Source organism: Aegilops tauschii, chromosome 5 (genome assembly GCF_002575655.3).
Source record: "Aegilops tauschii subsp. strangulata cultivar AL8/78 chromosome 5, Aet v6.0, whole genome shotgun sequence".
Classification (NCBI taxonomy): domain Eukaryota; kingdom Viridiplantae; phylum Streptophyta; class Magnoliopsida; order Poales; family Poaceae; genus Aegilops; species Aegilops tauschii.
Window position 1 is genome coordinate 583,130,463 of NC_053039.3, and position 15,177 is coordinate 583,145,639.

Here is a 15,177-nt window from a genome sequence, read left to right on the forward strand (position 1 = left end):
GATGTGCACTACCGAGAGGGCCCAGAGATACCTCTCTGACAAACGAAGTGACAAATCCTAATCTCGAACTATGCCAACTCAACAAACACCATAGGAGACACCTGTAGAGCACCTTTATAATCACCCAGTTACGTTGTGACGTTTGATAGCACACAAAGTGTTCCTCCAGTATTCGGGAGTTGCATAATCTCATAGTCATAGGAACATGTATAAGTCATGAAGAAAGCAATAGCAACATACTAAACGATCAAGTGCTAAGCTAACGGAATGGGTCAAGTCAATCACATCATTCTCTAATGATGTGATCCCGTTAATCAAATGACAACTCATGTCTATGGCTAGGAAACTTAACCATATTTGATTCAATGAGCTAGTCAAGTAGAGGCATACTAGTGACACTCTGTTTGTCTATGTATTCACACATGTACTAAGTTTTCGGTTAATACAATTCTAGCATGAATAATAAACATTTATCATGATATAAGGAAATATAAATAACAACTTTATTATTGCCTCTAGGACATATTTCCTTCAGATGACGTGGCTTTGAATGGTGCATACTGAATGCACAAAAAGTCTGGAGTTGTAATAAGTTTAAAAAAATGAAATGCCTTTGTGACAGATGAGTTTTCGTCTGAAACCCTGATACTTCGAAAGAGATTGTCCAATTTGTACACAAAGTGCATCCAGTTTTTGCCATAACCCTCTCTACTTTTTTGCACATGCTATGTGGGTGAAATGATGATACCATGCCAAGTTTCAACCTGTTCAGAGTTCATTTGTAGTGCTTTTCAATTTCAGAGTCATTTAGCTCAAAACGAATCATTAAATGCATGAAAAATAGCAAATGAAGGAAGATAGGGTTGAAAGTTGATGACGTGGCTTTGAATGGTGCATACTAAACGCACAAAAAGTCTGGAGTTGTAATAAGTTTAAAAAAAGGAAATGCCTTTGTGACAGATGAGTTTTCGTCCGAAACCCTGATACTTCGAAAAAGATTGTACAGTTTGTACATGAAATGCACCCAGTTTTTGCCGTAACCCTCTCTACTTTTTTGCACATGCTATGTGGGTGAAATGATTATACCATGCCAAGTTTCAACCTTTTCAGAGTTCATTTGTAGTGCTTTTCAATTTCAGGGTCATTTAGCTCAAAACAAATCACTAAATGCATGAAAAATAGCAAATGAAGGCAGAAAGGATTGAAAGTTGATGACGTGGCTTTGAATGGTGCATACTGAACACACACAAAGTCTGAATTTGTAATAAGTTTAACAAAATGAAATGCCTTTGTGACAGATGAGTTTTCGTCCAAAACCCTGATATTTCAAAAGAGATTGTCCAGTTTGTACACGAAGTGCATCCAGTTTTTGTCATAACCCTCTCTACTTTTTTGCACATGCTATGTGGGTGAAATAATGATACCATGCCAAGTTTCAACCTTTTCAGAGTTCATTTGTAGTGCTTTTCAATTTTAGGGTCATTTAGCTCAAAACAAATCATTAAATGCATGAAAAATACCAAATGAAGGCAGAAAGGGTTGAAAGTTGATGACGTGGCTTTGAATGGTGCATACTGAACGCACAAAAAGTCTAGAGTTGTAAGAAGTTTAAAAATAAAGGAGAGGGGCAATGCTCACCTGCACGTTGCTTAGCTTCAGGCCTTGAGAAAGGACACATAGCTCCGTGCAGTCTACACCATTTCCTCAAGGCCTGAAGCTAAGCAACGTGCAGGTGAGCATTGCGCCTCTCCTTCATCGTCGTTCCTCGTCTTTGCACTCAGGGCTTATAAACTGATGCGAGTCCCTCTCGCTTGGCGAGGTGGGACTAAAAAACCGCTGCAAAAAGAATCAACTAAAAATCTCTAGTACCGATTCGTGGCATGAACCGGTACTAAAGGTGCTGGTGGGGGCCCTAGCCTGACAACAGCATGCCACTACCTCTTTAGTACCGGTTCATGGCATAAACCGGTACTAGAGGTTCGCCATGAACCGGTACTAATTAGCGCCGCCCGCGTAGCCATTTGAACCGGCACTAATGGTCACATTAGTGTCGGTTCAGTTACAAACCGGGACTAATGTGCTTCACATTAGGCCCTTTTTCTACTAGTGGGAACAACCACTCCGCGATGAAGTTTGCAGGGCAGAGCTGGTTGCAACCATGGAGCGCACTGATCGGGATGACAAAAATAATCAGCAGAACCGTCAAAAGATTGAAGCACAAATTCAAGAAGCTATTGTTTGATGAGATTCTTGGTCAGCCCTACAAATTCCATGGCACAAAGGAGGGGCCATCCACGCACTCCAGCCCCAAGTGCAACATCATGATGGTCCTCCAGTCAGACAAGATGGCTGCTAATGATGATCATGATGTTTGGTGACAACATGCCAAAGAACATGACACTCAACTCCTATGGGGTCTCAGTTGTAGCACTATCTTGAGGCTCGCCAGACCCTCTTGCCTCCCCTTATCAGTCTACACCTTCTCTTAAAGCTCAAAGAACCTCCAAAAAAGGCATTTGCTTTAAATGCTAGTAGTCTCTTCAAAATCTTCGTTTGACTTTTCATCACTACCTTTTACCCACCACTGTTAATCGGTCTCATGGGTACCATGGCCATGGCAGCCACCTAGACATTGGATGTCGTAGCACCATGATTACCTCCGCTCCTGGCCACCTGAAAGAATGTCCAAGCCACCGTCATCAACACCAACATTTCAGGAGTGAGAAAGACTTCCCAATGGTCCTTATTGTACTAAATTTTTATACTTATATAATTAGTTGAAATACAAACCTAGGTAGAATATTTTTGTGCTTAAGCAAATAAAAATATTCCTAAATATTAATTACATATTTACATCATTAATTGTCATGTAGTTTTAACACCGACCATTGAAAAAATACTAAATTTAAATCGTACAAATTATTTCTCCTTTTTGAGACAATTCTTTAAGAAGACATCCTTAAACACGTGAAAACAAAAATAACAAGCTCTCATGCCTCCATAAGTTAATTTATAACACTTGCGTAAAATCATAGTGTATATATGTGTTTATTTGCATATTTAATATTCTGAAGTATCTATGAAAAGATAATGGCTCAACAAATATCTTGATAGCAGATTTTAGTGTACCATTAGATACAAGGAAATATATGGTTTTTATGCATAATTTATCATCTATTGCTTTCTGAACTGGTTTAAAGATGGTCAAGTATGTTTTACATATTCTGGCCAATTCAACAATCTATTTGATGATGTAGTATTGGAAATATTCCCTAGAGGCAATAATATTGTATTATTATATTTCCATTATTCATAATTAAGAGTTTATATTTCATGCTATAACTGCTATGATCCTAGAATATGCGATTCAGTGGAAAATTCATATGCGCGTGTCGAATGATAAATGGTCAAACAATAGGTTCCCAGTCCAGCCTCTAGGACTCGCTCAAGTGTTGTTGGTGATCACGTTTTCCGGATCTTAGGATATCGTTAGGTGCAACAATAGTCCTAAAACAACATTGGGTATGACGTTAGAAGAATGATCATATTGAATCGACCAAATCTTGTATGTTATACTTTGTGATCATATCGTTTGAAATCATATGTTATAACACGGAGTGTTAGCATGTGTACTTTAGTTCCTCAGACCATGAGAGTGTCTCGGTTACTTCTTACCAGACGGTGGACTTTGGGTTTGCTCAAACATCATTTGTAACAAGGTGATCATAACTACAACTTTCAGGTTCACTGGAAAGTTTGACAAGTGAACAAACAACTCGACAGTGGGATTTGCTCCTCCGATGATGGAGAGATATTCTTAGGGCCCTCTCGATGTGATGACATCCATCATCGTCTGGCCAGACACAGGTGACTACGTGACGGGGATGCCAGAACATGTCAACGAGAAAGAAGAACAAAACCGATAACAGGAGCAACGGTATAGTGGGCATCGTGATGACCCAGGAGGATACCGATGCATACCGGGTTTTGTAAAGTATCGTGAAGCGAAGGGAACATCACATGATAACCAAAGGTTCACTCTAATATCATTCGTGTAATCATAGGGACCGATATGGATGTCCACGGTTTCGCTATCGGTCATTGAACGAAGGAGTTTCGTTCATGTCTATGCTTTACCGAACCTACGGGGTCACAAGTTTAAGGTAATCATGATCTTCTGAACGTTAGTGGAATGATAGTGACTAGAATATATTTATGAAATAGTTTCATTAATATCCAAAATAGTTCCGAGAGGTTCCAGAAGCGTTCCGGGGTCACCGGAAGGGTTTTGGTGAATATCGGGTAATACCAGGTATTATCTATTAATTATATATATGTGGAAAATGTTTCCGAAGATGTTAAATTATATACATAATGCTCTAAAAATGTTTAAGGTATTTTATATATTAATTAAATATCAATGGGCCTTAAAAGGCCAAGAGGGGATAGGAGACTTGGGCCATAAAGGCCCAAGTGGAGGTGGCGCCCCCCTTTACTTGTGTGTGTGTGTGGGGGGGGGGGGCGAATCCTACTATGGGTGGGAGTTGGACTCCCCCCTAAGTCGGCGCACCAAGGGAGGGTTTCCCTCCCATGGTGGCTGCCCTCTCCTCCCTCCTAAACCTATATATACTAGATGTTTTCCACTCTTTTGGATTACACGTTTTGGGTGCCTCTTCTAGTTGATCTAGTTCTAGTTCTAGTTGGTCCTTGACTAATTAGAGCTAGCCCTAGCCACCTCTAATCCTCATAATTAGAAGCCCAGTGTGGTTCTAATCTCTTCCCTCTAATTCTCCGGCGACGATTAGCTGTGGATGGCAAAGCGCTGCCGGATTGTGAAGACCGTATGCTTACAACCAAGTAGAGAGGTCGTGCTTTCGGTCTTCGGTTCGAGGGATCGTTCAATGGCGGTTCGCGGGATCGCCATCAACGTTCGAGGGACTTCGAGCACGATCTACACCGACTCTTCTTCTTCCGTTGCACTTCGGAGTTGGTAACGATCGTTGATCCCAAGCCGTTATACATCTTCATATTGATCTTGGTGATCGTAGGTGCAAAAAAAATCTTGTTTTCTACTACATTTCCCAACTGTGGCATCATGAGCTGGTTTATGAGTAGATGCAGGTTGCGATCTAGATCACATATGACATGTGAGGGTTGATATTCTTGCTATGCTTCTCAAGAGTGTTGCTTCGGTTCAGTTCAACGGCAGAATGATGTAGTTTTGCTACAAGGTTCTGACAATTGTTCGACCCTGGCTATCGACGATCTGCTAACAGTTCCTTGGGCTACATCATAGTCGAGAATAGTGAACCGTCGCGTAGACAAGAGGGTGCCTAAGATGGATGATCTTCTAGGGGGTCACGCGTATTGACGAGGTTTAGTGTGGGGGATGAGACTTTTAATTAAGTCTCTCTTTCACACACCCCAAAACTTAATCTAGCATCAAGAACATTGGCTTCTTGTGCTTGCGTAGGTAGCTAGTCTTAATTGCTAAAACTGGTTAACCACATAACTAAAATTTTGCTAAAACCAATTAGAGGACGTCTAACTTGGTTTTGCAGGGTTTGCATATGATGTGGTATAGCCTTTGTCATGATAATGAGTTTATGTATGAGATGGTTATATGTTGTAATGTTAAGTGGCATGCGCGTCACGGCATGATGGCTGGAGCCACGGGATTGCCACCTTAATGTAAATATCGTAGAGATAGATTATAGGTGATGGTGGCAAAACATACACGGAGGACCCCGACAAGGAGAACGTGTACCAGGCGTGGGACGAGGAGCTATAATTTTGTTCCACAACATAATTTCAGATTTTGGTGTCACAGCAACGTTTTCTGAAACAGTCGCCATGACAACATTTTTTGAGATTGCCGCCACGGCAATGTTTTTGAAACAGTTGCCTCGGTAACGAAATATTGGCCGTCATGTCGCTTCAACTGGAGATTGAAGACGATCATGGAGGACTCCTGGCGCCCAGGGCTATACCATATCATGCTATTATGAATTGCCTGAGATGTTTATCCCTTTGTTGTTTGCACCATTTGATTGCGCTGTAGTCAATTATTAGGGTGATCTCTCACAGTAAATATCAAGCTAAAAGTTGCTCTTCCCAGTGTTGCAACCGTCTATAACACGTAGCGTTCAGGAGTGCGACATGTACACATGAGCACAAACGGACCGTGAGGTGAAAGGCAGGGATGGTCAGACCATGCATGCAGATAACACTCGGTTGTCTTGAAGTTCTGGCAGAATAGTGTTCTGAGCTCGGAGGACAAAGCATCGAAAGATGAACAAGAGTCATATGGAGATATGATCGGCAAATGATTGCCCACCGATCATAATTCTCATCATCAGTGATGCACACATCAATGGCTGAGAACTAGACTTGGATCTTGAATCACTCACAATTAATTATGAGAGGTATTAATTTGAGTGGGAGTGCCCTTTATATTAAAACTTGTTTAAACAATAAGTGCTATAAATTAATTATGAATTATGTCTAAAATTATTTGTGTGTTTGTCATTGTAGATGGCTCGCAATATGTTCAACTTAGCCCCTATGCTTGAGAAAGAAAAGTTGGCTGCAAACGGTGGAAACTATGCGGATAGGATCCGAAACCTGAGATTTGTTCTCAGGAGTGCTAAAAAGGAGTACATGCTGGATCAACCCCTAGGTGAAGCTCCTTCAAAAGATGCTGCACCAGAAGAAGTTGCTGCTTATGCTACTCGTAGTGATGACTATGAGTCAGTCCAGTGCCTCATGTTAACTTGCATGGATCCTGAACTACAGAAGCGTTTTGAACGATCCACCACTCAATTTATAATTGGGTCACTGGAAGTTCTATACAAGAAACAGGCAAGGATCGAACGGTTTGAATTAACTAAGGCCCTGATAGAATGCAAAATGAAAGAGGGTTCCTTAATGAGTGAGCATATATTGAAGCTTGTTGGCTATGTTGATAGGCTTGCTTCACTGGAATTTGGAATTCCGCCAACACTCGGTACAGATATTGTGCTTGCTTCACTCCCCCCATCTAACGATGGTTTCATCATGAATTACAACATGAAAGGGATGGAGAAAAGTGCAAACGAGTTGTTTGCTATGCTCAAAACTGCGGAAGCTGGGATGCAGAAGAACAAAGAAGTGTTGCTGGTCAACAAGACTACCAGTTTCAAGAAGAAGGGCAAGTCCAAGAAGAAATCTACTGGTGCCGGTAAGACCGCTTCCCAGAAGAAGAATAAGGGCGAAGCCAACAAAGAGACTGAATGTTTCTACTACAAACAAAAGGGTCACTGGAAGCGGAACTGCAAGAAGTACTTAGCAGATAAGAAGAACGGTTCTTTAGACAAAGGTATAAAAGTTATACGATATTAACGTTGTTTTACTTGTTTTTGTATGTCATAAGTATTTGATACTAATCGATTTCTTTTAATTTGCAATCTGATATAGGAACTACAGAAAGCTCACAAGTTGAGAAGAAATAAAGACAAGATGATAGTCAAGGATGGTGATGGGATCGCTACTCAAGACTGACGGAGTCTATCTTCAAGATTTATCTTAGGATTGAATAATAGTTATTACGTTCCAGGGTTGTATAAGACATTATGCTTTGGATTATGCAATGGGCATTCTTACAAAGTTTTGAACAATAGTTGTTGAAGTAATTATAAGAATATGTTTTGGATTTACTACAATTTTCGATGGTTTATTCATGAAATCTTGATTTAAAGTATTGCAACATTTATGCTAAACTTCTTAAGAAGACTGATAAGTTCCACATGAATATATCTCTGCTTGGATACATCGGGAATAATCCTCATATAGATGAAGTATTCGATCATCATGATCGATAAAATACATAATGATGTATAAAACCGATAGACAAAAACAGAGTATCGTGGATAATTTAACTTTGTTAAAATAAGTAAAAATGTTTTACTCAGACTGAAGTATTTGAATAGTTCAACATAATTTCAGAATTTATTTGAAGAGTTCAAATATCTTAACGAAGATTAAGGATCATTATGACAATTGATATTGTGATTCTTCATTTGAAGAAATAGATCTAAAGTCATAAGTTTAGCAAGATCGTTTGAATGATCATGGAATTATTCTATCTGCCATTTATAATCGGGGTATAACTGAAACAGCAAAATATGCACTAAAATAGAAAACCACGTATAGATCTTGTTAAACGAAATCATATGGGATATGAACATTATTTAACTAGATGACAGTTGAATTGTAGGTTTATAAGATTTCTCCCATTGAAACATCTGAAAGACAAAATGTTTTGTCACAGAAAAGGGTTTTCCTGTCAAAAGAATAAGTGGGAGGATGTTATAGCTTGAAAGATTAGCGAATCTTTTTAATGGTACAAAACTAATCAGATTTTGTTCCGATAAATTATTTACAAGATATACCGTTAGTTACTACATTAGATGTAGAAAAGCTAAAACATTTATTTGTTTTTGCGAGACTCAATTGAATAACATAATAAATATGGTTGTGCATCCGCTCCATACAGAGGCAAGGCAGCAGGGAGTTGTCTGCCTTTTCGAAAAGGGAAAGGAAAAAACCAAACACGCCCTACATGCATCTGATTGTTTCATAAGCAAGACCTTACCTCTCCACTCCACTTGCCGCTGCAAAGAATATAAGCATCTGTCCATCCAGACCAAAGCACTCAACCAAATTGAAAGGGAGGCAGAGCAGAGCACAAAGAAGCTTCATGTTGGCTCTCCCCCTCTCATAATCTTAATCTTAATCTTAATCTCACCACCAACTCAATTAGCCAGCCAGCCAGCCAACATGACCAACGTGACCCCTGGCAGTGGCACATGGCATGCTTGATTGTTGTTTTTATGCTATGTCACTCCTCACATACTTCCATTTACAGGACTGCCTGTCCGTCCTCATGTGTAGCACAGTGAAATTAATGGAATCCAAAGCTCTTAGGGTGTGTTTGTAGCCGATCTAAAATAAATAAATAAATGATTTTATTATCTTACAATAAGAGAGTGAAGTACAGTACAGCCATAATAAATCCACCGAAAATCACAACTTGATTCCTTTCCTCTCTGTAGGGCAACTGAGAAAGATGAATATAAATCAGAAGCTATAGATTGTGCTCACCGTCAACGACAGCTTGGATTGGACATGGACACCCTCCATCTCCATTCCCTTTCTTGCCACCAACACCAAACCAAAGCAGCTTTCGCGCACTAACCAGAGCACACTGCTCCTCCGCTCTCTCTTCCTCCTCTCCTCCTCCTCCCCCCCATTTTATTTTATTTATTTATGTATTTATTTCACCCCTCCTGCTAGCCAATCCATCGGCTCTGTAACTGTTCCTAGGAGGGAGGGATTTGCCCCAAAGTTCCGTTCTTGAATTTTGTTCTTGCTTGTCCCAAATCCCTACCTGCTGCATTTGCTTCTGCTCCCGGATTCGAGCGCCCCAATCCAGGGAGATTCCCACTTCTTCTTGGGCATTTCTGGTCCAGATCTTTGGCTGCCGCAAGATCTGAAGAATCATCCCCACCCACGGCGACGGCGACGGCGATGAGGCCGGAGATGCGCCTGGATTCGGCGGCGTTCCAGCTCACCCCCACCCGCACCAGGTAACGCTCAACCTCCCAATTCCCCATACCATGCGGATCTGCCCACCAAACCAAATTCCCCATCTTTGCTGTCGCACCGCCACCAAAGATGGGAGTGCCCAAAGCTCTGCTCTTTCTGCTACATACAGGTGGTAGATCCACCAGATGGATACCATTCATACTTATTGCTGAATTCGTGTTCAGCTGATTGCTCAAGCTTCCTGATTGGCACCTGCAACAATTTCTTCTTCTTCTTCTCTCTCTCTCTCTCTCTCTCTCTCTGTGTGTGTGTGTGTGTGTGTGTGTGTGTGTGTGTGTGTGTGTGTGTGTGTATGTGTGCGTGTGTGCGTGTGTGTGTGTGTGTGTGTGTGGCGGTAACAGTAGCATTACAAAGAAGGAATTTTTATGCTTGTTCCCTCATTCCTCATTTTTTTTCTAGGTGTGATTTGGTTGTGGTGGTGAATGGGAGGAAGGAGAAGATCGCCTCCGGCCTGCTCAACCCCTTCGTCGCCCACCTCAAGGTCGCCCAGGAGCAGATCGCCAAGGGAGGCTACACCATCCTGCTCCAGCCGGACCCAGGGGCCGACGCGCCATGGTTCACCAGAGGCACCATTGAGAGGTTCGTCCGTTTCGTGAGCACGCCGGAGGTCCTGGAGCGGGTCACCACCATCGAGTCCGAGATACTGCAGCTCCACGACGCCATCGCTGTCCAGAACAATGCAAATATTGGGCTCAAATCTGTAAGTGCACCATTATCATCTGTAATGTAATGTGTACCTGTTTGTTTGTTTAGAGATAGAGTAATAATAGCACAACAGTGACATGTTTGTGTTTGGGATTTGCCAGGCAGAAGCCCATAATGGGGACTCCTCCATGGAAGGTACGATGCTACCGATCTCATTTCTGAATGTTGCATTGCACGGTCACAATATCCACCAAGAGATCTTCGGCAATGCTTATTCGTAGCTGGAAACGCAGATGCTGCTGTTTTAGAACATATCATTTGTTCTCGAATTTGGTGCGGTGTACCATCAGTCACACCTGTTGAGTTAGCCAGTTAGGTAGTAGTACATGACAGTGGACGGCTCAAAAGTATTTTTATGTTTGATGCATGGCCTATCTTGATTCGTGTTTAAAAATTCTGTCCTGTTCTACCTAACTTATATTGGAAGCTGATTATTCTGTGATGGATCTAACCATCATTAAGTGCACAAGTTTTCAGGACAATTCGCAACTGCATTAAAATAATTCCAGTGGGAGTTATACATGTTTTCTCATGATAGATTGATCTGGACTGAAACATGATTTTGCATCCCGTTTTCCGTCGACAAATGTACCTGACATGTCCCTTTACAGGCAGCAAGACAAGTTATGATCCTGATGGTGATAAGGCACTCGTCCTATACAAGGTATGGTTGTATTGATAGGTAATAAATCTGTTTTTTCGCTATGTGAATGTGTCGTGGTAAGAGGGGCTTATAACTCTGATGTTTTTGACAGCCTGATACGCATCCAGCATCTCCACTGCAGAATGACACTGGAGCGCATGAGGAGCATTCAAAGTATTTATATGCATAAGCCCCCCTTTTCTCCATGATGTTTTCCTTAAAGACATTTTATTTCTCAAATTCTTTTCTTGTTTGCATGAAAAAACTATTGTCTTAATTTTTGTTTTGTTTCCATGGAGTAACCTATGCTTTTATCTAATGAATGGTTTCTCACACTCATTCTACAGTCACATTCAGCTCCTTGATTACCTTATCTGCACTTCTCTGGGATGATGTCTTATGTGTGAATGGATTTTTTTTTTTACAATGTTTTGCAGAGTTCAGCTTCTCAGAGTGCTGGAGACACGCAAAACTGTCTTACGTAAAGAGCAGGCTATGGCCTTTGCACGTGCTGTGGCTGCTGGGTTTGATATAGACAACCTGATATATTTGATCTCATTTGCAGAGCGTTTTGGTGCTTCACGCTTGATGTATGTACGACCTTCTTATGGACAAAGTAGTATCATGCTTGATGTATCGGATCTTTCCTTTGGATATGGCTTATATTCCTCTAGATTATGTGAACCTGAGGCTACTGATTAATTTGCGCTGACTCCATACGAGAACCGCATAATTTATTGCATTCCATTCTGATGCTAATTATGCAGTCTTGCTGAATGTTGTTGCAATGCACAAGTAGCTTAAGCAATATCTGTGAGTATGAAATCTGTAGCGCTAACTACGTTGGTGTTCGCTATCTATTTATAGGAAGGCATGCACACAGTTCATTGATTTGTGGAGGCAAAAACATGAAACTGGACAGTGGATTGATGTTGAACCTGAAGCAATGTCTGCACGCTCTGAATTTCCTCCCTTCAATGCTGCTGGCATTATGTTAATGGGAGATAAGGAAACAATGTCCGTCTCTAATGGAGATACAAATGGCGAAGATGCTGCTAAAGCTGGTATGTTGTTGCCATGGCTTAACTTACTTTCCAAATGCGATAAGCGGATTTTGTTATCTGCATGACCATTCACTTTATTTCTTCCATAGCCCATAACAATGTTTTATTTTATCTGAAAATTGTGACCCAAATTATTCCTTATATATTGCTGCCTTCTGCTTATTTTTACACGAATTTTTCTTCCAATTTAAAATGGCCTTTCACCTGGTTATTATTGCGCAGGCATGTTGAATTTGTACCCTTTTTTGTCGGCCTGCATACACAATTGATTCATGTTTTGCCTTTTCTTTTTTACTGTGTGAGAGAACTTGGATCTGAGGAATCATTTTTCTGTTGCTTGACAGACCACAGGACACATCAGCACTCAGGAGCTCCCCATCATGGTCCATACCAATCAGCATATCCACCATGGGCAATGCATCCACCTTACCCCATGCAAGGCATGCCACCATACTACCCTGGGGCGAACCCATATTACCCTCCTCCCTACCCCCCAACAGATGATCCCAGGTACAACCATTCAGAAAGGAGACCATCGAGGAGGCACTCCTCAGATAGCAAGGACTTCAACAGCTCCGATGATGAAAGTGACGACCAAAGTGGTTCAGATAGAGAGAGTTCTCATGGCCGCAAGTCGAGTAAAAAGGGAAATCGCTCGGGCAAGAAGAAATCCAATGTAATTGTCATACGTAATGTAAATGTAACATCAAAGAAGAAGCACGGGTCATCAGAGAGCGAGTCGCAATCAGGCTCTGATGTGGCATCAGAGGATAGTGATGATTCACACAGAAAATCCAGCAAGAGGAATCATCATAAGCGCTCAAGCTCGAAGAAAAAAGGGGATAAGAAAACCACTGCTGAGTCTGAAGATGAGTACACAAAGGATGGAATGTCTAATGGGCAGCAAGATGGAGATCAAGGAAACTGGAATGCGTTCCAGAATTTCTTGCTCAGAGATGAAGACAAGACAAGAGACCATAATGACGCGGACATCTTCGCCAGTGAAAGAGAGGCACCACCTAGGAGGAAAGAGACCGCAAGAAATATTGATGATCCTATTCTTTTATCAGAGCGAGGTTCTGCTGATGTCAATGAGCGGCATGCGACGTCTTTCAGTTCAGCCAATGGGAGAATTAGGGCCAGACAGATGATGCCTGGTGATGAACTTATGATGTCTGGGGAAGGTCGGAGCTTTGTGGATGGTGGCATGAAGGAGATAGAAGCTGGAGGTGGAGGATACAGAAGAGGGGCAAATGATGACTTCATGGTTTATGGACAGGACAACTCAATGGACAGGAGGAGCTCCTTGGACCCCCTTGCCGAGGCGCATTACAAGAGACCCACTCCTCTAGAGGAAAAGAAGAATGTGCACAGTATGGGCGATGAGTCCTTCATGATACCTGTTACCTCCAACTCACAGGATAATGTTGGAGCAGCCGGCCGTACCGCCATTGACATAGATGCCGAGCTTGGCTCAAGTGTTCAGAAAACATCAGATGCTAAGGCTGGAGCTGAACTTTTCTATGAGCCAGATGAGTTGATTCCAGAGCGTGGATTTGAAGATGTTTCATTTGGATATGACCCATCAATGGACTATGACAGCCACATGCAGATTCAGCATGACGTCAGCGTTGAAGATGCAAATGCAGAGGATTTATCCGTTTGTGTTGAGGGTGAAGAAAAGATGCCGGGGAAAGATAAGAAGCTTAGAGGTTCACAGGAGGGCTTGGATAAAAGAAGGAAGGATGCCTCAGCAAGGAGATTGTCAGCTCCCAAAGGACCACTAACCGATGCACAGAAACGCGCGCAAAACCTACGGGCGTACAAAGCGAGCCTTCAAAAGGAAAAGAAGGAGCTGGTATTGATGTTTTACTTTTATACATTTTATATATTAAACAGTTTGTTCTTTTCTTCTGGTTTTAAGTGCAGTAATACCCTGTGATGTGTGCGCCACATGACTTTATTTACTCCTTTTTAACATCCTCACCGCATATTTTAAATGACCCGACTGAATCTATATACAACAGAGTGCTGTAGTATTATCTATCTCCTTTTGGTGTGGCATAATTAAATTAATACCCCCACCATTCTCACATGTATCAAATGCCATTTTGCATCATTGTTTCCTAACTATGTTAACCGTATATTTTTACTATGTGTCTCTAGAGTAGAGTAGAACACCACACAACCTACAAGCAAATAATAGGGCAAATAATGTGGTGGAGAATGTCATTTGTTTGCATTGGCAGAATTGCAGTTTTGAGCAGGAAACATTTGGTCAAACCGCTGATGATTTTTTGTCGTTGTAAATAAATATTTTCAGGAAGCGGAGCAGATGAAACGGCTGGAAAGGCTTAAGCAAGAGAGGGAAAAGAGGATTGCTGCCAGAAGCGGCGCATCGAATCCCCAGAAAACAGCAGCTAAAGCAAGCGCAGTGAGCAAGTCAACCTCATCCTTGGCTGAGATGAAGAAGGAGAAAAGTGGCGGCACAACCGAATCCTTGATTGAGCGATTGAAAAAGCTTGCTCAACCTAAAACCAATGCTTCAACTTTGAACCCCAAGCCAGCGACCGCGGACCACCCACGGAGAAGAAGCTTGCCGCAATAAGGTCCCTGTGCTTTGGGGGGTATTTATCTAGTTTTGTTGACTGATTGATGAGGGCAACAATTCGGTTTGTATTGATTAAATTTTTTGGTCTGTTGATTTCTAGTACATAATCTACACATTGTTGTATTATGACGGAATTGTTTGTAAGCAGTTTGTTTGTATAATCTGTCCTTTACATTGTCTTACAATCTACACATTGACTCTAGTATATATTTGTGGATTGGACATATTGATCTGAAAAGTTTTTTTTTTTGAAATGGAGTATGACCCCGGCCTCTGCATCTGGGAGATGCATACGGTCACTTTATTAATTATTCTCGAGGACCTTACAAAGTATTACAGACAATATTCCTGAATCCACCATCTCGGCAACATATGCCGCTACTCTTATCCATATGATGAAGGGATGCTAGTTGGGCCACTACCCAAACCACTCACCTAAACCTAACATCAAAAGCCGGAAGCCCCAGCCGAGCCACATACCGGGTTTGGGGCACAATCCGGTCAGACAC

The 15,177-nt window shown here is 41.6% G+C and overlaps 1 protein-coding gene across 1 annotated transcript; it reads left to right on the top strand.

Annotated features, from left to right (window-relative positions):
- Positions 1-9,142: 9,142 nt before the first annotated feature.
- Positions 9,143-14,906, top strand: LOC109733657 (uncharacterized). Its single transcript, XM_020292878.4, has 9 exons — positions 9,143-9,626; positions 10,045-10,345; positions 10,452-10,485; positions 10,962-11,014; positions 11,106-11,167; positions 11,431-11,583; positions 11,861-12,057; positions 12,402-13,915; positions 14,381-14,906. The coding sequence occupies exons 1-9, from the start codon at positions 9,568-9,570 to the stop codon at positions 14,663-14,665; spliced, it is 2,658 nt and encodes an 885-aa protein (XP_020148467.1). The 5' UTR covers positions 9,143-9,567; the 3' UTR covers positions 14,666-14,906.
- Positions 14,907-15,177: the final 271 nt, after the last annotated feature.

Coding starts and splice junctions, on each gene's coding strand:
- LOC109733657 (XM_020292878.4), top strand. CDS start 9,568: ATGAGGCCGGAGATGCGCCTGGATTCGGCGGCGTTCCAGCTCACCCCC. Junction 10,486..10,961: donor TGGGGACTCCTCCATGGAAG/GTACGATGCTAC, acceptor GTCCCTTTACAG/GCAGCAAGACAAGTTATGAT. Junction 13,916..14,380: donor AAAAGGAAAAGAAGGAGCTG/GTATTGATGTTT, acceptor AAATATTTTCAG/GAAGCGGAGCAGATGAAACG.